Consider the following 25,725-nt stretch of genomic DNA (forward strand, 5'->3'; position numbering starts at 1 on the left):
GCAGTCCAATCATGCCCAGTGATCCACCACATAGAGATCTGACTCTATACTAGCCTCTAAAGTTTGCACAGTGTCTGGTGGCTGAAAGTGTCAGATAGATTGGTGCTTTTCCTTGGAGACATGGTGCAGTTCTCTCTCTTTCTCCTGGGGCTGCAGTGGCTGGGCACATGGGGACTTTTAGGATATTAGAAAGCAGCAAATAAGGTTGGAGTAAGGTGTGGGGACAAGTTATGGGTTGCAAAGAACAAGGCCCCTGGCCATGTGCAGCTTGTATATCATGTCAGATTGCAGAACGAGAGTAAGGTGGAAGTTGAGAAGTGGCATAGGCAGTAACACACCACCATTTTGAAAGTTCTTGGCAATGGCAGACGTTATAGACTCTTTTTTATATTCTTGAGATGTGGGCATCACTGGCTAGGCCTGCATTTATTGCCCTTGAGAAGATGGTAGTGAGCTGCCTTCTTGAACTGCTGCAGTCCATGTGGTGTAGGTACCCTGCAGTGCTGTTAGGGAGGGAGTTGCCTCATGATGCACACTACTAGCTCCTCCATGGGGTTCAAGGGATGAGGGTGTGCCTATCTCTGCCAATTTGTCTTTGCTCCCTTCTATTGTGGGCAGCCTGGTCCTGCGAGAGAGTAGCAGAATGTCAGTGATTGTGTTGCACTGTGTTTGGGTGATGTGTCTGCTACAACTGAATAGCTGGATTGTGAATCATGGCCCTGCCCAAAAGTGAGCCTTAATGAATTTTTAGCCCACTGTCCTTTGCACCAGACAGCTAAACAGAGCATCAGTCTTATCACAGACATCTGTTTTAAGTCTACAATCATAGTAAATTCACAGAGAATTCAATCTTTCTGTCACTGTCTATTGTATTAAATGTGCTGCAGCATTCAGAATATTATAGATTTGTCAAATATTTTCAAATTGCTTGATATATTTGCAAATCTTAATATGATCCAATATGTTGATTTTCTAATTTTGTGCATAATATTGCTGTCTTCTCTTATATCTTCCAATGTTGAATCCCATGGAAGGCCTGATCAAGCAATCAGATTTAATTTTATATGTATAAATTGTCATTTGTTACTAAGAGAACATTTGGAAAGGATAAGAGTCTAGCGACCTTGTTAAAGGATTTGGATGGTATACTGTGATGGAAGTTTATAATCATTACCTGAATTACCTGGTTACACCTTTCGATTCACATGCCGATATCTGGATATATCCAGACTAATTTTATAGACACGTAGGTAGAATTTTCCAGCCCTGCCCTCTGCCGTGGATTTCCCTGGGGTGGGGCCAGCAAGCCATTGGAATCTCTGTTCACGTTGTGGGAGGCTGGAAAATTCCAGCTGTAATAGCAGAGTGCCTTATACAATGGCTACACAAATTCGGTATTACAGGAACACTGTGTATACAAGTGACATTTGAAGCTCTCTGCCAGTAGCACGTACTTCTAAATTTAATCTTATGTACAATACATATATTGTTCCTCTCTCGTAACAAATAGCTTTCTGCTTGTTCAAATTGACCAATAGCTTGTGAGGTTGATATATTGCACAAATTGCAATGTATCACAAGTTGCTAGTTAATATGCCCACTCCAATGCTAGCTTTGCAAAAATGCCATTTCATGCCTAACCTCCTTGTAATTTTTATGAAGCTGCTGCATTTGTACATAAATTTTCCATTAACCTATCCATTTTTAGTAATTAACAGCATAAGTACTTTTTTATTGATATAATAATTGTTAATGACTACCAAACTACCTCCCTTACCCAGAAAGTGTACAATTATAAATGTGGATTTTCATTCCTTCAGGTTGTTAATTGTTTTAGGAGATTTAAAAATGTTAAATTTTACATATTTTTTTCCTACTTATCATTTCTGTGTCTCTTTCTACTCTATGGGCAAAATTTTCCAGTCGGCGTGCAGGGGCGGGCCAGACGTGCCGACGCGTAAAATGACATGCAATATTTCGTTCGGCAGGCGTGCGCCAGAGTTGGCTGTGCGCCCACCAATATGTAAACGGCCTATTGAGGCCATTAAGAAATCAACTGAGCCACTTGAGAACATTGCCGGTCCAACCTTAACATTGGTGGCAGGCAGAAAGCCAAGAGGCCTTTGCGTTTTTACAGGAAACCTCATCCACGAGCAAGATAAGGTTTCCTGAAGCTGCTATTCAATAAATAAATTTTCATAAATATAAAAACATGTCCCCACTCATGTGACACATACATGAGGGGATATGTTTAAATAAATTTTTAACTCCATTCTTTAATTAATTTAATATTCATTCAATTTCCCTGAGGCATACTGCACTCTTTCGCGCGCATGTGTGAAAGAGCGCTGGCCTTGACTGTCCCCCCTACCCCCGCCTGCACAGGTAGTGCTGAGCGCTACTGGCTTTAATTGGCCCGCCCACGTAAAATGACGGCGTGGTGATCGGCTCCATGTCTGCTGCCGCCCAGCCTGTCCACCACAGGAAAAACTCTGGCCTATCTTAATCCAGTATTTTTTTGCCCTGGTTACTTCTCTTGATTTGCCATTGAAATCACCCATTCTGATCCACTTTTCTTACTCCTTCCTCTGTTTATTTCACAGTTGTCTATCTAATTGTAAGGTGATACACTGTCTCATTATTCAGCAGGTCCCAAGTTGCCTGTTGCTCTCTCCCACCGTGTCATTACTGGCTCGTACTTTCAGCAACTTTGCAGGCAAAACATTTAAAACTTAAACATGGAGGAACAAGTCTAACAGGGCACACTATGAGATGCCCCACTGCAGCAAAATTTGGGACAAAATTTACATTAAAGGAATGATATAATGACAGAAACATAAAAAGTTTATTGAGCGGTCATCTATAGTTGACTATCACAAATTAACGACACGATGTATAAGACTGAGTGCCAATGGTTCTAAAATAGTTGAAACTTTGGGAGAAAAGACGATAAAATCTGTACTTACTCATATCAAAGACATCTGTTTTTGAACTGTTTTCATTATTGTTTGCTGATTCACTGGTTCCTGTGCTGGTGCTGGGGTCTACTTGCAATGTTGCTAGAGCCTGGAGATCTAAATGTTGAGTGTTGACATATGTTGGAGCTTCTCCACCTTTGGATAATGAAGGTCTCACCTCTGGCTGAACATATAAATCACTGGAGGACCCTGCAGATTTCAAATAAGGAATGTAAGGGAGGTATAATCACTTCTAAACAAAGGGTTAGAAATTCCGTGAGTTGGAGGATTTGAAAATATAGTTAATTCTGGAGAAGAAGCTAGATCCAATGCATTTCTAGCCCATATGACCTTCATTAAGGAAATGGGCACTTCTTGGGCCGATCATCAGAGAAATATTAATAGAGTCTGGGGGCACTCTAGGGCTAATTTACGAATTTCACCCAGTTTGATCCCTTATCGACCAGTGTCTGCAAACAGCAAATGTAGATTCCATTGTGGATTTACTGAAGAAGGAAAATAAATCTGAGAAAAAAAAAGATCTGAGGACTCAAGAAACCTATAATAAAGTTGCCATTCTTTTCCTCAAGGGGAATGCTAAAAATTATGTTGACAATTTTCTTCAACCTGATTCAGGCCTCAGGTGTCCCATCTTGAAATGTCATCTTGAAGTTCCACCTCCCACCTCTTCAGTGCCTCTGCTGGGCTGTTACAGATGCCCACTCTCAGCACTATAATGACTCTGTCTCTGGAAATTGGAACTGGATCAGCAGCAGAGCAAAGTGGTGACAGAAATCCTGCACCAGTGCATTCCCTACACCTCCAACAACTGCACAATTCCTACCCCTTCATCGTTTTCATAATTTTTAAGCTGTTACACTTTTTCCTCTTTAAATGCCTTTCCATTTCATCATCATTACAGAGCTAATATTGGATCACTTCTATCTTCATGCATATATACAACACACGGGAACACACGCTGAAAGAAAAGGTTGCTTTATTTCTCAGTTTTTATTGTCCTTGCTACATCTCAAGGGTCTATGAAAAATGTAAAGATGATGCGGTTCAGAGTTTATATTGAAAATATATTGGTTAATGATTTGAAACTAACATTGTATATCAGGAACAAATTATGATAATCATTAAAGATGTACTAGTAATGGGCAGATAGGTTGCTTCATAATCCACAATTCAGTGCTCAAGACCTGATACATGAATCATGTTGAATTTTGCCAGTTTGGAAATCATCTGTAGTGATAAGTACAAAACATTACACATATACCAAAAGTCAATAAAATTTATGATAGGGCTTTAAATGATCAGATTGTATTTGGGACAGTTTGCTCAGTTCTGGGCACTATGCCACGAAAGGTTTAGGAAGTGACACTGGGCTTGGTAGTACCTGTTTTTTGGGCGCTATTAGACCTCAAGATTCTAAACAGGTGTTCAACATGTGCAAAATTCCGTCAGAAGTACGATGGTCTGCGCATTGGTAAAGGAGTTAGTGTGCATGCACCAAACATCGCCTGAAGTATGCAGAGCAGATAGATCATAAGGAAAATCAGCTTGTAACATTTACTCTGTGCCCGCACTGCCATTTTGAGACTGCATGCTCCAGCCTACACTCTTTCTTAACCTCCTATAGTTAACCTGTGTTCACCAGCAGAAAGGGCCCTCAACCTATTTAAAGGGTTCATCAACCATTTGAAGATTAGTTGCTAGATTATTTCTTCTGGCCATATCTGCAATTCTACTCATTTTGGGTGTTGCTTGTTCAAAGTTTCAAGAGTGCACAGGGAGTGGTCTGGCTAGTGCTGAAGTACTTTTTTGGTAACTTAAAGGCTTGTGCAAAAACCAGTTCCTTCCAGACATGGATGGACTGGTAAGCCTTCCTCTTAGGATTGAGCATGATTGGAAGAATGAAGAGCATGAAGAGCAGGATAAGCTGCTAGAAGAGGAAGAAGGAGAGGGGTTCTCAGCAGGAGAATATCATAACTGCCCCAAATATTCAGCGAGCAATTCTCCTACCTACACTTCAGTGACAATCAATGTTGATATGTTGTTTGAGCTTTCACTAAGGAGGTTGTCATTGAAATTTGCCAACTGCCACAGTCACAACTCTAATCTCAGAACAGGGCAAGAACTGCAGTGCAAATGGCTATGAAGGTGTGGCTATAAATTTCTATGCATTCGGTTCCTTTCAGGCTGCTGCTGGAGATATTAGCAGTATCTCAGCATTGCTGTATAAGGCACTGATACTTTTTATTTAAAGAGAGAGAACTTCATTTCATTCCCTCCTGGCAGAGAGAAGCAAATGGAGTCAGCACGAGGATTTGCAAGGATTGCTGGCGTCCCCTTGGTGCAGGGTGCCAATGGCAGCCCACACATTGCTTTGCGTGCACCTCATGTCAACTCTGCCATGTATCTGAATGAAAGGGTTTCCACTTCAACATGCAACTGTTGTGTGATCATAGGCAATGCATCATGCAGATGAATGCTCAGTATCCTGGCAGCACTCACAATGCAATTCATTCTGTGAAAGTCCTCTACTTCAGCTGTTTTCAACCCCCATGGCAAACCAAAATGTAACTACTGGGCATCAAGGTCTAGCCACTGAAAGATGGCCATGATTCCGGTTCGAAACCTATGCATATGTGAACAAGCACACAACAAGGGCCATACCATCATAAGAAACTTGATAGAGTAGACCATTGGTGCACTGACGCAATGATTCCATTACCTGGACTGCTGTGGAGAGGCTCTACAATACTTGGCTGAGTGAGTATCAAGATTTGCCATGGCACAGTGCATGCTGCACAACTTTACCATCGTAAGAAAACAGCTGCTACTACCACCTATCAGGTGAGAAGCTGAGGAGCAGGAGAACAAGGAGGAGGAGGCAGAGGAAGAGAAGTGGCAGAAGAGTAGATGGAATTGGATGAAGAGGGAAGGAGGCTGCAACCTAGACAGCTCTTTCTGTCTAGTTTGTAGTTGAACAAATAATTCAACAGCAATACCAGTAACCGCCACCTCAATTCTCCATTCACCAACAGTCCTACCATTCTTATCTTCCCTCTGACACTGACCATCACAGTCCCATCCATGTCTCAGTGCTGTGACACCCTGGCAGAACCTCTGAACCCTGGTATAGAGAGCATGATGGCAGCAGTCTGAGCTTCCACTGCAGCACTTGGGCAGTGAGTGTCTGCCACATGTGCTGTAATGGAAGCTAAGACATCAGTCATCAGATATTGCATCATGGTTGGTTCCATAACTGTGATGGAATTGGCCACCCATTTCAAGCTGGAAAGAAAAGGCTCCAACCTCTGCACAAAGCTTTGTGTCAAGTTGGTGCTGACTTACTGCAACTAATGAACAGTGCTGGGAGTACTGGCAGCATGCAGCATTTTTTACAATTAGTAGGCAGCACAAAATTTGCCCAATGTCTGCAGTCCACTCATTTGGCATGAATTAATTTTGCAACGTTACTCCCCATGCCCATTTTCAGGGGCTAACAAATTTATAGCCCATTTACTTGCATTAGAGAAGGCACATTTTGGACTGAGTGACTGATCACATGGATCAAGAAGATCAACCATGAGGTTAGGTTAAAAAAAATTACCATCTAGAAAGACAGCAGTTAAAAGGGAATCTCTGAAATCACATAAAAAGGTGAGTTTTCCATACTGAAAGATTTTAGCTAAAATTTTAAATGGCATAGATAAAGTAAATCTAGATTACTACTCAAAGTATAGGAAAGTACAATCAGGAAATATAAGTGGAAATTAGTGAAAAAAAATCAAATACTGCATTAAATTGGAAAAATATTGGTGAGTTGTTGCAGTGCATCTTGTAGATGGTACACACTGTTGCTACTGGGTCATGGGCTTACCAGTAGTTTTGAATTGTTCTAGCAAAGAGCTAGCACATGCATACTAGACTGAATGACCTTCTAACACAACTTGCATCATTGAGTTAAATATTTTCAAATATTTAGAACTCTTCCACAGAAATCTATAGGTAATCCATTTACTCTGAAAAACAGATGTGCTCTAAAGACATCATACATCGGGATCCACTAGAATCTCATTCACTTTACTCAGTTTCTCCTGTGAGTGTATACATTGACTCAGTAACACCTATTTCCTGAAAGGTTATTTATTTACCATAACTGCCGAGCGCATGTCTCCAGTCTTCACTGTGGTCCTCGCCCAGGTGCGGCCCTTGATAGTAGCTTTGGTCTTGTCCTATGGCTAACACTGGCTACAGTAACAAAGTAAAATTGTTCAACACTAAGGGTTCCATGCCTAAAATAACATAGAGCAAGAAAGATTAAAAGAATACAAACATTTCTTTCTTTGGAATGATACCTGTTCTATTTTCTTTCCCAGCTTGAATCTCATGCAGCTGTTGTTTCTTATTTATGTATTCATTTATTTTTCAATCAATGGCAATAAAAAGACAAAAAGGACTCTGCAGCTATTGGATGAACTCTATCAGTATTTTATGCTAACTGATTGGCATAAATAGCAGAATCAGATTGATGTCAATCATTTGGAAGTATTACTGAGCATTGTTTTGGTAAGAAGCCATTGTTCATAAGCCTGTTCAGTAACCTGCTTGCTCATGTTCACTCTGGGCTCTGCCAGGACCATTCAACTTCAGACCTCATTACAGCCTTGGTCCAAATATAGACAAAAAAGCTTAATTCCAAAGATAACGTAATAGTGATTGCTTTTGAAATATCTTTGATCAAATGTGGTATCAAGGATCCCTAGTAAAATTGAAGTCAACTTTCCACTGGCAGAAATCATAACTAGCATAAAGGAAGTAGTTGTGGTTGTTAGAGGTCAATTATTGCAGCCACAGAACATCCCTACAGGAGTTCCTCAGGGTATATTTTGGCCCAACCACCTTCAGATGCTTCATCAATTACCTTTACTCCATCATAAGGTTAAAATTGGGGATGTTTGCTGATGATTACAACGTGTTCAATTGCATTTACAACTCCTCAGATAATGAGGCAGTTCATGCCCGCATGCAGCAAAACTGGAACAACATTCAGATTTGGGATGATAAGCAGCTAATAACATTCATGTCACATAAGTGCCAGGTAATGAGCATCTCCAGCAAGAGAACATCTAACCATCCCCCCCTTGAGGTTCAATGGCATTACAACCACTGAATTCTCCACTATCAATATTCTGGAGTTTATCATTGACCAGAAACTGAACTGGACCAGCTTGTGGCTGTAAGAGCAGGTCAGAGGCTAGGAATTCTATCTCCTTCTGTCTCCCCAAAGCCTGTCCACCATCTATAAGACACAAGCCTGGAATATGATGGAATACTACCCACTTGCCTGGATGAGTTCAGTTCCAACAACACTCAAGAAGCTAGACACCATCGAAAACAAAGTTGCCTGCTTGATTGGCACCCTATCCATCACCTTAAGCATTCATTACCTCCATCACCAGCACAACATGCACTGCAGCAACTTACCAAGATTATTTCAATCACCCCTCCCAAACCCACAACCATCTTGAGAGGACAAGAGCAGAAAGCATATGGGAACACTACCACTTCCAAATTTCCCTTCAAGCCACACATCATCCTGACTTGGAAATATATCATCACTGCTCCATTGTCATTGCACCAAAATCCTAGAACTCCCTACCCAATAGCACTTGGTTGCACCTGCACCACATGACTTCATTGTTCAAGATGACTACTCACCACCATTTTTTCAAGGCAATTAGGAATAATTAAATGATTCAAGAAATAATAATCCTCTATAAATCTCCCCCCATCCCCCCCCCCCACGTAAGCTCCCCAACCTGTATTCATGGCTACCCACTTGACCTTGTCATCGCACATCACTTCCACAGTTTCATTCACAGATAAGGCCATCTCTGATCACTTCCTTGCATCACTCACCATCAACATCCGCCTTCTATGCTCCAACCCTACCTCCTTCTGTATCTGTCCCTGGAAAAAGCTATTCACAAATTAATTTACAACTGCGCTTTCAAAATCCTAACTGTCGAGCCTTTGGCCTTCTGTTTGCCACATTTCTGCAGCTACTGATTTATTCAACCATGCCCTCACCTTCACTTTTGATGTTCTAGTCCTCAGTGAAACTATCACTCTCTCTCATACTGGCTGTTCCCCAGTACAGCCTTCTTCTCTGCTCACTTAAGTCTAAGGGATGCAGACTTGAAAGGATATGGCACACAACTGGTTTAGCCTTCCACCGCCAGAGCTGGTTGGACCACTTAAAATGCTATAGGGTCCAATTCTCTCAACTGCTAAAACTGCTCACTAATCCAGGATCATCCTGGAATGTAAAGGTACTCCAATTAGGAGAGCAAAGAGGGGATATGAGAAAGCCCTGGTTGGTAAAAGTAGGGAAAATCCCAAGATATTCTATAAGTATATTAATGGGAAGTGGATAACTAGGGAAAGAGTAGAGCCCATAAGGGATCAAGGGGGCAGTTTATGGGTGGAGCCAGAGGACATCGCTAGAGTGTTGAGCGAATATTTCACATCCGTCTTCACCCAGGAGAGTGAGGATGAAGGTATCAAACTCAGGGAGGGAGACTGCTAGGCTCTTGAGCAAATTGATATAGGAAGTGACAAGGTATTGGAGGTGTTAGCAAGCTTAAAAGTGGACAAATCTCCAGGTCCTGATGATTTGAATCCCAGTCTGCTGAGGGAGGCAAGGGAGGAGATTGCAGGGGCTCTGACCCAAATTTTTAATTCCCCTCTGGCCACGGGAGAGGTGCCAGAGGACTGGAGAACAGCTAATGTGGTTCCACTATTTAAGAAGGGTTGTAGAGATAAGCCAGGGAACTACAGGCCAGTGAGTCTCACGTCAGTGGTAGGGAAACTACTGGAGAAAACTCTGAAGGATAGGATCTATCTCCACTTGGAGACGCAAGGTTTGATTAGGGATAGTCAGCATGGCTTTGTCAGAGGGAGGTCATGCCTAACAAATTTGATTGAATTTTTTGAGGAGGTGACCAGGTGTGTAGATGAGCGTAGTGCAGTTGATGTAGTTTATATAGATTTCAGCAAAGCCTTTGACAAGGTCCCACTTGGGAGACTTATAAAGAAGGCAAATGCAAATGGGATGCAGGGTAATTTGATAATGTGGATTCAAAATTGGCTTAGTTGTAGGAGACAGAGGGTGATGACAGAAAGATGCTTTAGTGACTGGAAGCCAGCATCCAGTGGCGTACCACAGGGATCTGTGCTGGGTCTCCTATTATTTGTCATTTACATAAACAACATAGATGACTATGTGGGGATAGGATTAGTAAGTTTGCGGATGACACAAAGATTGGCCAGGTGGTTAACAGTGAGGTTGAGTGTCTTGGGCTACAGGAAGATATAGACGGGATGGTCAAATGGGCAGATAAGTGGCAGATGGAATTTAACCCTGAAAAGTGTGAGGTGATACACTTTGGAAGGAGTAATTTGACAAGTATTCAATGAATGGCATGAAATTTGGAAGTTCTGAGGAACAAAGGGATCTTGGCATGTGTGTCCATAGATCTCTGAAGGCAGAGGGGCATGTTGGTGGGGTGGTGAAAAAGGCATATGGGACATTTGCCTTTATCAATCGAGGCATAGATTACAAAAGTAGGGAGGTCATGTTGGAGTTGTATAGAACCTTGGTGAGGCCATAGCTGGAGTACTGTGTGCAGCTCTGGTTGCCACATTATAGGAAGGATGTGATTGCACTGGAGGGGGTGCAGAGGAGATTCACCAGGATGTTGCCTGGGATTAAACATTTAAGTTATGAAGAGAGGTTGGATAGACTTGGGTTGTTTTCGTCGGAGCAGTGAAGACTGAGGGGTGACCTGATCGAGGTATACAAGATTATGAGGGGCATGGACAGGGTGGATAGGGAACAGCTGTTCCCCTTAGTTGAAGGGTCAGGCAAGAGGGGACATAAGTTCAAGGTGAGGGGCAGGAGGTTTAGGGGGGCTGGGAGAAATAGCTTTTTTACCCAGAGGGTGGTGACAGTCTGGAATGCGCTGCCTGGGAGGGTGGTGGAGGCAGATTGCCTCACATCCTTTAAAAAGTACCTGGATGAGCACTTGGCACATCATAACATTCAAGGCTATGGGCCAATTGCTGGTAAATGGGATTAGGTAGGTAGGTCAGGTGTTTCTCACGTGTCGGTACAGACTCAATGGGCCGAAGGGCCTCTTCTGCACTGTGATTCTGTGTGATTCTCTCCTATCTCCCATCATGCCCTCTTTGAGCTCATCTTGTCCATGAGACTCACCTCCTTTTCCGTAGTTCTTATTCCCATTAAACTGCTGATCACCCACCTTCCTCTCCTGGTTTCCATGTTAACTGATATTGTAAATGGTTCTCTCTCTTCAGGTGTAATTCCTCTTTCCTTCAAATCTGCTGTCATCTGCCACCCCCCACCCACCCACCCACCCCCCCACCCCCCCACCCCCCCAACACCATTTCCTCCAAAAATCCAATGCTTCATGCCTCTGTCATCTCATTTCCAACTCCATTTCCTCTCCAAAGTCCTTTAATATGTTGTTGCTTCCAAAGTCCATTCCCATCTTTCCTAGAACTCCATTTTTGAATCCCTCCAATCAGGTTTCTGTCTGTGCCACAGTACCAAAACGGCCCTTCTCAAAGGCACAAAAAGCGTCCTATGTGACTGTGACAAGGTAAACTATCCCTCGTTGCATGTTTGCAGCCTTTGACATGAGTGCCAACACCATCCTCCTCCGATGTCTCTCCACAGTTGTCCAGCTGGGTGGGACTGCTCTCACCTGGTTCCATTCTTGTCTATCAAGAATGGCCAAAGAATCACTTGCAATGACTTTTCTTCCTGTTCCTGCAGTATTACTTCTGGTGTCCCCCAAGGATTGATCCTTGGCCTCCTCCTATTTCTCATCCATATGCTGCCCCTTGGCAACATCATCTGAAGGTACTGTGTTAGTTTTCACTTGTACACTGATGACACCCAGCTGTAGCTCGCCACCAGCTCCCTCGACTCATTCACTGGTGCTAAATTATCAGACCGCTTATCTGACATCCAGCACTGGATAAGCAGAAATTTCCTCCAATTAAATATTGGAAAGACTGAAGCCATTGTTTTCAGTTCCCACACCAAACTCTGTTCCCTAACTACCAACTCCATTCATCTCCCCGCAGCAGTTTGTGATTAAGCCAGTCTGCTCGCAACCTTGGTGTCACACTTTCAATCTCATATTCATGCCATCACTAAGATTGCCTATTTCTATCTCAGTAACATCATTCAACTTTGCCCCTGTCTCAGCTCATCTGCTGCTGAAACCTTCATCCATGCCTTCATTAGCTCGAGATTCGATAATTCCAATGCATTTCTGGATGGTCTCCCACATTCTACTTTATGTAAACTGAGGTCATCCAAAACTCTGGTGCACATGCCTTAGTTCACACCAAGGCCCGTTCACCCATCACCCCTGTGCTCACGGACCTATATTGGCTCCCATACAAGCAATGTCTTGATTTTAAAATGCTTATGCTTGTTTTCAAATCCCTCCATAGCTTTGGCCCTCCCTATCTCTGTAATCTCCCCCAACCAATGACCAGCCTGCAGTGAAATGTATGGTACTTGCATATTTTTAGCTGAATAATAGCTGGCCTCCATCCCCCACCCCTGGCCCCATGCGGAGGCAGCCCCTCGAGCCAACCCTGATCCCCAGACACCGAGCGACACCGGCTCAGGGAGAAAAACATCCACCAGTCCCGGCGGCGTGTCTGCGCGTGCTCCTGGGCCCGTGTGCTCCTCAGCGCCATGCGCCAGGCCCGGCCTCATTCATCTGCGCGATCCTGAGTGGTGGTTGTCCTAAAAAGAATAGACCAGCCAAAACCCCAGAGGGTGGAGGGGCTGGACGAGGCGGCAGTGTCCTCGCATATGGAGGTCTCCCCAGCCCCCAGCCTACCCCATGGAGGGGTAGGACTTTGCGACTTCTAAGGTTGGATGTGTCCACTCCCTCAATGAAAAGATGGTGGCGTCTCAGCGCTGTAAGTCCTCACTCTGGCCTCTGTGGGGAGCCCAAATCTATGACCCCTTGCTGCAGTCCTCTGAGCAGGGCCCCTTGGGGGTCGGTGAAGATACTGCCCTTGCGGTGGTGCCCCACCTTGTACCCCCGAGATGCCATCTGGCCCGCCAGGGGACTGCAGCAGTCCCTTCATGGCCCTGACTGCTGGGTCATCGGGCAGCGGTAGCAAGGAAGGCCTAACCACTCCTTCCCAACCTTTAGCGTTGGGCGCCTCCGTCCTAGGTCCAGAGCTTTATCGGGACTCGCAGGGCGACCCGGTACCTGAGGGGGAGCGGGGCTCTGAGCCGCCGCCACCCTTTGGCCCTTGTCCCCAAGAGGAGACCAGAGAGGACCCCTTTGCCCTTGATCCTGGGGGTGGGATTGAGTTGGAGGTAGAGCCGACTGGCAGCTCTGAACCAGTCCCTGTACTCAATATGGGGGAGGAGCTAGAAGCTGGAAGTGACAACCTGGGGCAGGGTGGGGTTTCGGTGGTGAGCATCGGGGATGACTTAGAGTCGTCGGGTGAGGTGGTAGATCCCCTGTGCCCCCCGGTGATTCTTCCCTCATCCCTTTACGGGAGCTCCAGGATTTTTTAGCAAGCAATTGTGGTCGCCGAGACAGGGTCCAGTTGGCCTTGGACTGGTGAAATTCTTTCCCTCTTGCGTTCTGGTCCACCTGCAAGGCCTTCAAGGCCACTGGGCTGAACCAGAACACTAAGAGGGGGGTCCACACGTTTCTCGCTGGGCTCCTGAAGGAGAGGGAGGATTAAAATAGTCCTCTCCTTACATTAGGCATGGTGATGGTAGCACATACTTCTGACAACGAAGACTACCAAATTATCCTCAACATCAACGGCAGCAGGGACAAGTACAACACAGCTTCCAGAACTTCTTGGTCATCAGGGATGGGAAGTATGTGCTGTGCTTCCTGCAGGAAACTCATATCGTGCCAGGAGACAAAGCTACGTGGCTCCTGGAGTGCCGAGGGGGCGTCTACATGAGTCACCTAGCCTCCAATTCTGGCAGGGTGTCTATCTTGTTGGCCCCACATTTTCAGCCGGAGATCTTGGGGGTCGAGGAGCCGGTGCCAGGCCTGTTGCTGCACCTTACAGTGCGCCTAGGGGGCGCAGTTCTTCACCTTGTGAATATGTACGTTCTCCTGGGCACACAGCAGCAAGCGGGATTCTTTGATGCGGGCAGGCACATCGCCCTTGGGGGGATTTCAACTGTACCCTCGGAGCCAGGGACTGTCAAGGTGCCCAGCACCACTTGCTAGGTGTGAGAAAGTTGAGGGGCCTGGTCGGGTCCTTCGGCTTAGTGGACGTCTGGCAACATCTCCATCCTGACTCCAGTAATTTTACTTTTGTGTCACCTGGAGTTGGAGCATCCAGACTCGACCGCATTTACATTTCAAAGGTGTTCGTGTCCTGCGTTCCGTCGGCTTCTGTGCAGCAGGTGCTGTGCAAGGACCACCGTCTGGTGTGGGCAGAACTTGTTCCGATCTGCGCTCAGGCAGGGTCCACGTACTGGCACTTTAACAACCTGCTGCTGGAGGACAAGCGGTTCCTGGACTCGTTCCGTCATTTCTGGGCCAGCTGGAGAAGGAAGCGGAGAGGCTTCCCCTCCTTGAGGCTATGGTAGGATATGGGCAAGGCTCATATCCGTGTCTTCTGTCAGGAGTACACAAGGGGGTCGACAAAGAGGTGGAAATCCAGGGTCGAGGAGTTGGAGAAGGAGGTGTTTGACCTGGAGGCACATCTGCGTCAGCCTGATGCGGACCTGGCCCTGTGGCTGGTGTACGAAGAGAAGAAGGGTACGCTGCGGGACCTGCAACTCTTCGGGTCCTGGGGCGCGTTTGTGAGGTTGCGGATCCGATTCCTCCAGAACCTGGACCGCCGCTCCCCCTTCTACTCGCTGGAAAAAAGGCACAGGGTCCATCAGCAGCTCCTTACGCTGCTGGTTGATGACAGAACCCTGGTCTCGGATCCAGAGGGTATCAGGGCCATTGCTAAATCCTACTATACAGCCCTGTCCTCTCCAGATCCATCCAGCGAGGATGCTTGCAGAGTTTTGTGGGAGGATCTGCCGCAGGTCGGCCTGGAGGGCACCGGAAAGCTTGACTCCCCTGTAAGTCTTGGGGAGCTGACCAGCGCCCTCAACAGCCTGTCCAGGGGCAAATCCTCGGGGCTGGACGAGCTGACCGTGGAGCTCTTCAGGGCATCCTGGGATGTCCTGGGGAGCGACTACGTGGGGGTCCTGGGGGAGAGTATCGCAACTGGGGAGATGCCCCTTTTGTGCCTATGGCCGTGATTGTGGGGATCTCCGTCACCTTAAAAACTGGTGCCTGGTCTCCCTCCTCAGCACGGATTATAAGATCTTTGCCAGGGCCATGTCTTCTCACCTTGGCATTGTGCTCGACCACATGATCCACCCTGACCAGCCCTACACGCTTCTGGGCCATACCATCCTCGACTATATCCATCTGATCCAAGACATCGTCCATTTTTCCAAAAGGACTGGTCTGTTGAGCGCCCTCCTGTCTCTTGACCAGGAGAAGGCATTCGACACAGTGGATCACAAATATTTATTCAGGGCTCTGTGGGCATTCAGGTTCGGGACGCATTTCATCGCCTGGATCCGGCTTCTGTGTGCTGCTGCAGAGTGTCTAGCTAAGGTTAACAGGTCCCCGACTGTGCCCCTTCACTTTGGGAGAGGAGTGCATCAGGGCTGCCCCCTGTTTGGCCAGTTGTATTCTATTTGCGTGGAGCCTTTCCAGTGCCTCTTGCGCAGGAGGTTGTCAGGATTGGTTCTGTGCGTGCCAGGCATCGCGATGGTCCTCTTGGCTTACGCCGATGATGTACTCCTCATGTTCGCCGACCTGGCTGACCTGCGGAGGATATGTGAGTGCCAGGGGGTGTACTCCTGTGTGTCCACTGCCAAGATCAACTCGGGCAAGTGTTCTCCTCTACCTGGGGGTCCACCTCTGCCCTGCTGAGGGATCCTGGCTGGCGAACTGGCAGGAGCTGAAAGCCAAAGTCACCACTCGCCTGCGGCGCTGGACACGATTGCTCCGAGTGCTGTCTTATCAGGGTCAAGTGCTGATCATAAACCAGCTGATTGCCGCCATGTTGTGGTACTAGCTGGTCACTTTGACCCCTCCCCCAGGCTTTGTCACAAAAATCCAGAGAATGCTTGTCGACTTCTCCTGGGACAAGAGGCTGCACTGGGTTGCTGCTGAGCTTCTGAGTCTCCCGCTTAGGGCGGGCGGTCAGGCGCTAGTGTGCCTATGCAACCAGGTGGCAACTTTCCATCTTCAGGCCCTGCAACAATACCTTTACCGAGCCCCCTCCGAGATGATGTGCCCTGATGACCTATTTCTCCTGCCAGGTGCACAGCCTGAACTATAACATGCAAATCCTGTTTGTTGACTGGAGGGGCCTTCGTGACTCCTTGCAGACATTTCCTGTCTTTTACCAGGACCAGATCAAAGTCTGGAACATGGTTGCCTTGCGACGCAGCTCTCTGCCGTCAGGAGTAGCGGCTATTATCAGAGAGCCGCTGCTCAGGAATCTGCCCCTCTGCCCTTTTTGGTGGCTGGAGTATAGGAGGGCTGTGGCTGCCAGGGTGACCAGGATCGGGGACGTGCTGGGTGGCGGAGGAGTGGGCTGGATGCTACCAAAGGAGTTGGCACATCGCGTGTCCGTGGACATCCAGCTTGCGGCCAATGCCATTTAAGGCCTTAGAACGGTTGTGCTCGGCCCTGATGTCATTCTGGGTCTCGAGGTGGTGCAGGTGTGCGGTGGTCTTCCTGTTCAAATGGAATTCCACATTGGCCCCAAAGCCCTGAACCCTCCCTTAGGAGCAGGTGCCCTGCAACCTGAGTCGCCTCGTGGAAATGCCCTCCGTGGTCTTTAGTATGGTACAGAGAGGTTTCCTGTATGGGTTGCTGCTGCACACCTTCACTTCCTTGCCCTTGCCCGCCACCCAGACATGCGCTGGCATGCCTTGTTGCTGTCCGGCGTGCAGAGGTCCCCAGTGGAGGCCTCTCTCTACGGAGGTGGCCTCCTACTTTCCATCAGAGACCTGGGGTGGAGGGTGTTGCATGCAGCAGTCCCATACAACCGTAGGTTGTGTCAGTTCACGGACTCCCAAGATACCTGCATATTTTGTGGCCTTGTGGAGCCCGTGGACCATGCTTATGTTAATTGTTGTAGGCTACACCCCCTTTTCAGTTATTTAAAAAACATTTTATTGATTTTTTTTTTGCACTTCAGTCCCATGCTCCTGATCTATGAGCAGCTGGTGTGGAGGGGGCCAGGAAGGAGGAGGACCTCTTCATGAACCTGCTCCTGGGCCTGGCCAAGGCTGTCTGCCTCTCTTCCGCGGCTATGTTCGCGGCTGGGTGTCCCTGGAGAGGGAGCACGCGGTGTCTGCCGGCACTGTTGAAGCCTTCTGTGTTCGGTCAGCACCGTGGGGACTGGGGTGTTTTATTGACCCAGTTAATCACATTTTGGTTTAATGTTTGCAGGTTTTTTTAAAATTTTGTCTTTGTTTTTTGCAGTTTCCCTTTAAGGAGCTGCTTTTTACATTGTCCCTAACTTTGTTAATTTAGTTTACTTGGTTGACTCAAAAAAAAGAGTTACTTCTTCTTAACTTTCCTGACCCTGCTGCTACGTCTTGGTGCTCCCTGGCCATTCATAGCAGAGATGGAGGCAACCTGCTGACTGCTATGCCATGTCTGTGTGACCTTGGTGGGTGTCGCCTGAAGGGCCGAGACCTGAAGGTCCCTTGCCAGCTTTTGGGGTCCTGCTGTATGGCAGTGGCATCCTCCTCTGCCTATGGAGCTGGAGCTGCTGAGGTCACAGGAAGTTGGCACTTGGATGGGTCGGACACTCCCGGGATCACTTGGGTGGATGGCTCCGGGGGTACACTTGTTGATCCTGCTCCCTATGGATGCCCAAGGGCCCTTGGCTGACTCCTTGAGGAGAAGGGGTAGCTGGAATGAGATCGAGCTGCCCCACAACCCTTTTGCAATCAAGGCCAACTACTGAGTCAGCGATAGAGTTAAGCCCACACAGCAGTGCAGGAATGATGTCCTGGACCAGGGTCTCCATGGCAGCTGTCATCCTACCAGTGTTGAGCTCGGTGCGTTGGCATGCCGGCGCTATCACCTCAACCTGAAGACAGACAGACTCATCCATCATTCCTTTCAATCTGAGGAGCGCACGGACGTCCCTTTCTCATGTTTCCGAGCTTGTCTTTGCAGCTCCAGCAACTGAGACAAGAACAAGTCCAGTGGCTCATCATCTGACTCAGACTCGGCAAACTTCTAGCCTCCAGCAGTCCTCGGAGTGCCAGAGGCCTGGGAAGTCCCTGTTGCCACCTGCTGCGGATCAGGCAGTGTGTTGTGGTCACCAGATTGTGATCCCGAGGCTACTGTAAAGCTAGGTCCCACCAAGGCGTGTGTCTCTGTGCTGGTTGAGGGTATGGGTGAGTGCTGTGATGGGACTTCAAGGAATGTGCCTCCAGGTTCCTCTTCAGAGGTTTCTTCGGGGCTTGATTGGAGGTCTTGGGTCGTGGGCTCCGTCGACAAAGCAAGGGGGGGTAATTAGTGCATGGCAGTGGCCTGTGAAACAGGATACATCACTCACAGCTGGTTGTCTGATGGATGTTGCACTGCTGGATCCTCGCTTTGTACAGCTGCGCCGACCTCACTGTCAGCACAGGAAGGGTCCAGATCCTTGCCAACCAGCTGCAGGACTCTGTTTTCAAAGTCTGTCAAGACTTCCAGATTGATTTCCACCGGTCTGCGATCTTTCTGCTGTGTGCCAGTTTGTCCTGCATGAATAGAGATGGAGATCACCTGCCAGGCCAAATGATAAGTATGCCTGGCATGTGTGGTCCCATGGACGGGATGAGGACAATCAAGGTGTGTGTGAGAGAGCGAATGGTGATGTCCCTTGAACTGGCAGTGAATGAGGGCCCTGTGTGATGGGTTTGTGAGTGTGAGTTGAGAGTGATGAGAAGAGCCCACCTGCCATGGAAATGGCATGTTTCCCAGGAAAGTATAATTAATGCAGCTGGTTTGGGATGATATGGCTTGAAAAGCCGCCATTTCAGCCAGTGGGTGAAACATCGTTTTACCCACCCACTACCGCACTTAGTACAAATCTGAGATGCTTAGTTTTGGGGACAAAGGAGGCTGAACTGGTAGATTTTTGGTGGCATCATCCCACCTGTCCCAATTTGATCAACTCTTTTATGCTCAAGCCTAGTCTATACAGGCTGTCCTTGTGGTTTAACCATTGAGAACCAATATCATTGTATTGAACCTGTGCTATACCTCTTAGACACTAATTTTTCCTTCCTGAGATGCAATGCCAAGAACTGAATGCAGCACTCTGGGGTCTAACCAGAGCTTTATAGAACTGTAAAATAACTTCCACCCCTATGTATTTCAATCAAATTGGCATAAAAATGGCATTAAATTAGTTTTTAAAATTATTTTTTGTACCTGCCCTCTTGCTTTTAGTGTATGGACCCCTAAATTTTCCCCACATCTATCATATCAATAATGTTAAAGACTTCTTTCAGATCACCCCTTAGCCTTCTACATTTTGGAGAAATGAGTATAAACTCTCAATTCTGGTAACGCTCTTGTAATTCTTTTCTCCAGTACTTCAATGTCACTCTTTATAATATGGAAAACAAAACTGTGCCCAGAATCTAAATGTGGTTTAACCAAGGTTCCGTACAAGTTTAACAAATCATCTTTGCTTTCTTATTCTATTATTTACTTTTTTGTGCATTGATTAGCCATGATTGTTGCGTTTTTTGTGATTTGTGTTTCTTCCCCATATAAACTCTAATTTTCCAAGGACTATGTGGTTTCTTTATTCCTCCTACCAAAATACACCAACTCACACTTTCTATATTGAAATTCATTTTCCAATTACATCCCCATTCTGCAAGTTTATTAATGTCTACTTGTATTTTGTCCATCTTTCTCAGTAATAACTACATCCCCAATTTGACATCACTGAGCAAATTTTGAAATGATTCTAGAGGTTTTTCTATTACTTCTTTGATTCCATGTTCTTTCCTATTTCAATAGTAAACTAAAGCTAGGATGAGCCCTCTGATGAAATGTAAGAAAAAGTGAGAGAGGATGCTACAATTGAACTTAGCTTAGTTCCATAGAAAGCATTTCCTATTCCTGATACCCACTCAGTAATCCTTGATTCTGTGGACATCAGATGTGATGCCCATTGCTCAGAATGCACAGTAGTTGCTTGGACCAATCCCACCATGATTAAAATTGATAAAATGCATAAAATCATGAGGCAGTAGTCTTTCCTTAAGATCTGATGGAAGCGATTGATCATCAGTTTAAAAATACTTAAGTTAAAACGAATACATTGAAAAATATGACTCTCAAAATTTACCAACCTGGTTAGCATCAACAGAATGTACAGGTAGATTCTGACTCAACCCTAGCTGATGAGTTTCTCTAAGTCGGACATCAATAAACCCGCCAGGAGGAGGGATTTTCCCTGGAATACTGTTGTAGTAAGGATGTTCTGTTATCTCTTCATCTTCTCCAACCCAACGTGAATCTTCTAAGTTTGGCATTCTATATGAAATAGGAAAAATTTCTTTGAAGTTAATGGAGTATAGACAAAATATATTCAATTATGAAATTTAAAGTTTTATACTGTATGTATTCCCCTATGTTTTCTGGAAATTATATTCTTGAACATGCATACTGTAATACACCGTACATCAGAAATATCAGAATGATATCAAGTAACTTTTGGAAATTGTTATGTCACCTCTATTCATTGACAATAATTTTTCTTGATGAACTTAATAGCTGTGCATATTGCATACACCAGAGTGAAAACCAGATCCTGATGCAACTGTTTTTCGGTTTGTCATTGCCTTCCCCACACTTTTTATCTTTGAGTACCTCCTTCTAGGTGGGTTACAACCAAGGCTAAAGAGACCTGCTTACCCTTGGAATGGGGTGTTGCCGCACTCAATCCAAATGCCACTACTGAACATCAACCTAGTATTCAGAATCACGTTCTGGTCTCTGCTTGCTGGGACTGCGTGGAATAGGGTCTGAACCTAACCTTACTAACTGAGAAGTGGGAATACTATCACTGAACCAATGATCCCTCCTATCTTCCCACATAACTGATAATCATACAGTTTAAATATAGATTTATGCAAGAGATTAAATACCTAGTAGCACTGATTTTTATTTACCTCCAACAGAAAAAAATATTTCAGATGCTCTTAGCACTGAGCAACTTCACGTTAAAAAGATATAAATTTACACGTGGTTCATCTGTTGAGGATGATTTCAAGATGATTGAGAGTTAAATATATCATTATAAGAATCATTTCCTGAATCTATGCTCCCATCTGGGAGCCTCATCTGCCAGGAGCACACATTGGAGATTTAATTTAAATGGTTGCAAGATTATGCACCTCGTGACTGAATTTCCAAAATATGCTCCTGGAAAGCAAGGCTCCCCAATAAGAGCACAAAGGATCAGCTTGGCTTAGTTCATGGTATTTCACTCTTTAAGTCAGATGGATATCGCACCAAGTTCCTCTTCAGGAATTCTGCATATAATCTAAGCTAACACTTTAAGGAGAGAATGCTGTGTTATCTGAGCTGCCAACTTTCAGGTGACATATTAAACTGACACTCATCTGTCTGTTCAAGTGGACATAAAGGATCCTACAGCATGTTTTAAGACAGGGAGTTCCTTCAATTGGTTTTGCATCCTTCAAACAAAACCAAAAAACAAATAACAAATTAATTAATCAATTACCCAGAGCCAGACCTTTCAGGAGTGAATTTAGGAAACGCTTCTATGCACAAAGGGTGGTAGAAGTTTGGAACTCTCTTCAGCAAATAGCAATTGATGCTAGATCAAATGTTAATTTTAATTGTGAGATTGCTAGATTTTTTTTGTTAACCAAAGGTAAGAGATATGGGGCAAAAGTAGTTACATGAAGTCAGGTAGCAGATTAGTTTGAAGGGTTAAATGGCCTATTCCTATCCCTATGTTTCTGTCCCATTTTCTATTTTTGGGTCCTTGGTGTGCACAAAACTGGCTGCCACATTTGCCTACACCATAAAATGACTGCACTTCTAAAGTAATTAATTGACTGGAAACCATTTTTGGACATCTTAAGAGCATGAAAAGAAATATATAAATACAAATTCTTCACTTCCATGTTTTAGGAAAATGCTAAACTGACAGCTATGATGAATGAGATGCAAACTATAGCAAATTGCACCTAATCATATGCTGTGGCGAAAGAGTTGACACAGGTATCTTTCCCTTCTTGCACCTAATTCAATTATTTCAATATTATTACAAAACAAAAGTGGGTCAAGATTTGTTCAACTCTGGATCCTGAAGGATATTGAATTAACATCAAATTCCTGTATGAGCTACACAGCTCACAATTTCCTCAAAATGTGAAGTAATCATTAATATTGTTACTATTTTCTGTTCAATAAAGATATTTAAAATAAATACCAAAATGGAAACAAGCACTGAAATAACATACATACACAAAGACAGTGCAGAGATGCTTCTTTAAGTAGAAATGTTGTCAGGTTAATATCTGCAATTCTACATATCTAGCCACAACAATTCTGCAGATATCAACTATGTTACATATGTCTTATTATCCAGTTATTATCCCAGCAATCCATTCACCAGGCTGTAACAGAGAGACAATAGTTTAAAGATAAAATATGACTGAGGAAGAGTTTGATGCTAATCCATTGTCTCCATTATGACCAGCAATACTGAAGAGTGAAATCCAATAATATCCACTGATGTCACACTAACTGATTGAGCAAATGAATCATGATTCTTTGCAATTGATTTTTTAAAGAACTGATGTTGGCACTGACTTTTCAAGCCCACACAATGTTCTTGTAAGTGAAATAAATTATACTCATCATCTCAGAATTTCTACTTTTCTTTAAAGGTTTGAACCTTTCCAAACCTCAGCAATTTTTATTTAAAAAGACATAGATTAAGATCCGAGCATGTAATTTGTGGAGCTTGGTAAATCAGACCATAGTTTAGGTTAGATGATTTAGTGCAATCACACTGACAATGATTTTCTTTTTAATATAATGGCATAATAGAAAATAAACACAATGTCACAAAAATCTACTTCCGCCTCTATAACAGTACCTCACTCCAATCCCACCACAATCCATCTACTTGTCAAGACCAACATCCATGCCTTTGTCACCTCCGGAATCAAATATTCCAATGCTCGTGTGGCCAACTTCCCATCCTCCACCCTGTAAACTTCAGCTAATCCAAAATTATATCCTGACCTGCATTAAGTCCCACTGACCTACACTGGTTTCCAGTCCACTAATGTCTCCAATTTAAAATTCTTATCCTCGTGTTCAAAATCATTATTTTCCTACCTCTGTAACATTCTCCAGCCCTACCAATTTGCAAGACCTCTATATTCCTTGAACTCTGGCCTTTGAACATCATCCATCTCCTTTGCCACACCACTGGCTGTGCCTTCACCCGACTGGACCCTAAACACTAAAAATGGTTCTCCAAGCCTCCCTCTCTTTCTGTTAGACCCACCCCCCCACCCCGCCTTAAAACAAACCTCTTTGACAAAACCATTTGTCACCCTTCCTAATTGCTTCATTTTTGACAATGTCAATTTTTGTCTGTTTATGCCTTGGGACCTATTCTATGTTAAAAATGCTGGTTGTAAAACATGGCTGTATAGTATCCCTTTTGCCAATGCTAAAGGTGCTGTTTTGGTGCATTAGTAACTGCTATCCTGGCAGGAGCAATGATTTCTTCATTCTGCAGCAGTCCATAACACCAGCTGCATTTGAGCCACCATGACAGACCAGAGGATAGCTACTTGGCAACAATAGCTATCCAGGGACCACCTGGCTCATGACTCCACACAATCCACACACACATGGTCAGCATGCATATAATGAAAGCCATAGTGCCACATGAAATATGATTGAGCACGCTATTTGGAACATTCTGGAGGAGCCCCGCAGCGCTTGCCAGAGTGAGTTTCAAGATGTGTCATGGGCTGCTGCATACTGCACAACCTTGTTATTGTGAGGGCGCATTCCTTGCACCAAGTAGACAGTGAACATTTGAGGCAAAGGATGAGTAAGAGGAGGAGCAGGAGGAATGGAGCAACCAGCGCAGCCCCTTTCTAGCCAGGCTGTCCATGATTGATTCTTCCGATGGCAGTTCCAGTAAATGCAACCCCAATTCCCTAGTCACGATAACTTTCCTTCCCTCTGTTATTGACCTTCATTGTGGCTCTTAGCCACAATGCTGAAATAAAGGCCACCACAAAACAACCTTTTCAAACCAACTTTATGAATAAAACCTTCCAATATTCTGTGCAAAAGTCAACTAACCATCCTTTGTGTCTATCTTCCATGTGTTTTTGCCTTACTTATTGCTCCTATACAGTTCTAGCCCAGTGGCTGCAGCAGGGCTGGAGAAAGGCTGCTGACTGTCAGTCGGTGACACTGCAGACAGCCTTGGAGGACAGCCTCAAGTAGTTCTAGACCTAGAAGGCCCAACATTAAACTGCACCACTTTGGCATGAAAGGCAGCCATGAGTGACAGTGGTGGGAGGATAAATACTGGCCTGGCCAGCAATGCCCACATCCTATGAATGTACTGATTCATCAGCTGAGGGAGGGCAGTAGCTGACAATCAGCAGGTGGGTTCCCTGCCTAAAGTTTGATCTAATGAGACTTAACGGGGTCCAGAGCTAATGTTGAGAATTCCCAGGATCATTCTTTCTTCATAAAAACAAAAAAACTGCGGATGCTGGAAAACCAAAACAAAAACAGAATCACCTGGAAAAACTCAGCAGGTCTGGCAGCATCGGCGGAGAAGAAAAGAGTTGACATTTCGAGTCCTCATGGCCCTTCGACAGAACTTGAGTTCGAGTCCAAGAAAGAGTTGAAATATAAGCTGGTTTAAGGTGTGTGTGGCGGGGGGGGGCCGGTGGAGAGAGAGAGAGAGAGAGAGAAATGGTGGGGGTTGGTGTGGTTGTAGGGACAAATGTATACCAATGTGCAGCCACCTCTGGTGGGTCTGTCCTACTAGTGGGCCAAGGCATATCCAGGGATGATTTTTTTTTTGTTCATTTACGGGATCTAATGTCGCTGGCTAGGAAAGCATTTATTGCACATCCCTAACTAACCTTGAAAAGGTGGTGGTTAAGTGCCTTCGTGAACCGCAGCAGTCCCTGTGCTGTTAGAGAGGGAGTTCCAGGATTTTGACCGAGCGACAATAAAAGAAAGGCAATATATTTCCAAGTCAGAATGGTGAGTGGCTTGGAGGGAAACTTCCAGATGGTGGTGTTCCCATCTATCTGCTGCCCTTGCCCTTCTAGAAAGTAGTGGTCATGGGTTTGGAAGGTGTTGCCTAAGGAGCGTTGGTGAGTTTCTGCAGTGTGTCTTGTAGATGGTACACACTGTTTCCACTGTGCGCCGGTGGTGGAAGGAATGAATGTTTGTGGATGTGGTGCCAATCAAGCGAACTGCTTTGTCCTGGATGGTGTCAAGCTTCTTGAGTGTTGTGGGAGCTGCACTCATTCAGGCAAGTGGAAAGTATTCCATCACACTCCTAACTTGTGCCTCGT

The 25,725-nt window shown here is 45.3% G+C and overlaps 1 protein-coding gene across 1 annotated transcript in view; it reads right to left on the reverse strand.

Moving 5' to 3' along the window:
* Nucleotides 1-25,725, reverse strand: part of shc3 (SHC (Src homology 2 domain containing) transforming protein 3) — a 296,799-nt gene that overhangs the window by 40,586 nt on the left and 230,488 nt on the right. Inside the window, exons 8-10 of the mRNA XM_041187067.1 lie at nucleotides 20,467-20,650; nucleotides 7,124-7,220; nucleotides 2,967-3,167 (exon numbers count right to left, since the gene is read on the reverse strand). Of these exons, the coding sequence (XP_041043001.1) occupies nucleotides 2,967-3,167; nucleotides 7,124-7,220; nucleotides 20,467-20,650 (482 nt within the window). The remainder of the gene's footprint in view (nucleotides 1-2,966; nucleotides 3,168-7,123; nucleotides 7,221-20,466; nucleotides 20,651-25,725) is intronic.

Source organism: Carcharodon carcharias, chromosome 4 (genome assembly GCF_017639515.1).
Source record: "Carcharodon carcharias isolate sCarCar2 chromosome 4, sCarCar2.pri, whole genome shotgun sequence".
In the NCBI taxonomy this organism is placed as follows: Eukaryota; Metazoa; Chordata; class Chondrichthyes; order Lamniformes; family Lamnidae; genus Carcharodon; species Carcharodon carcharias.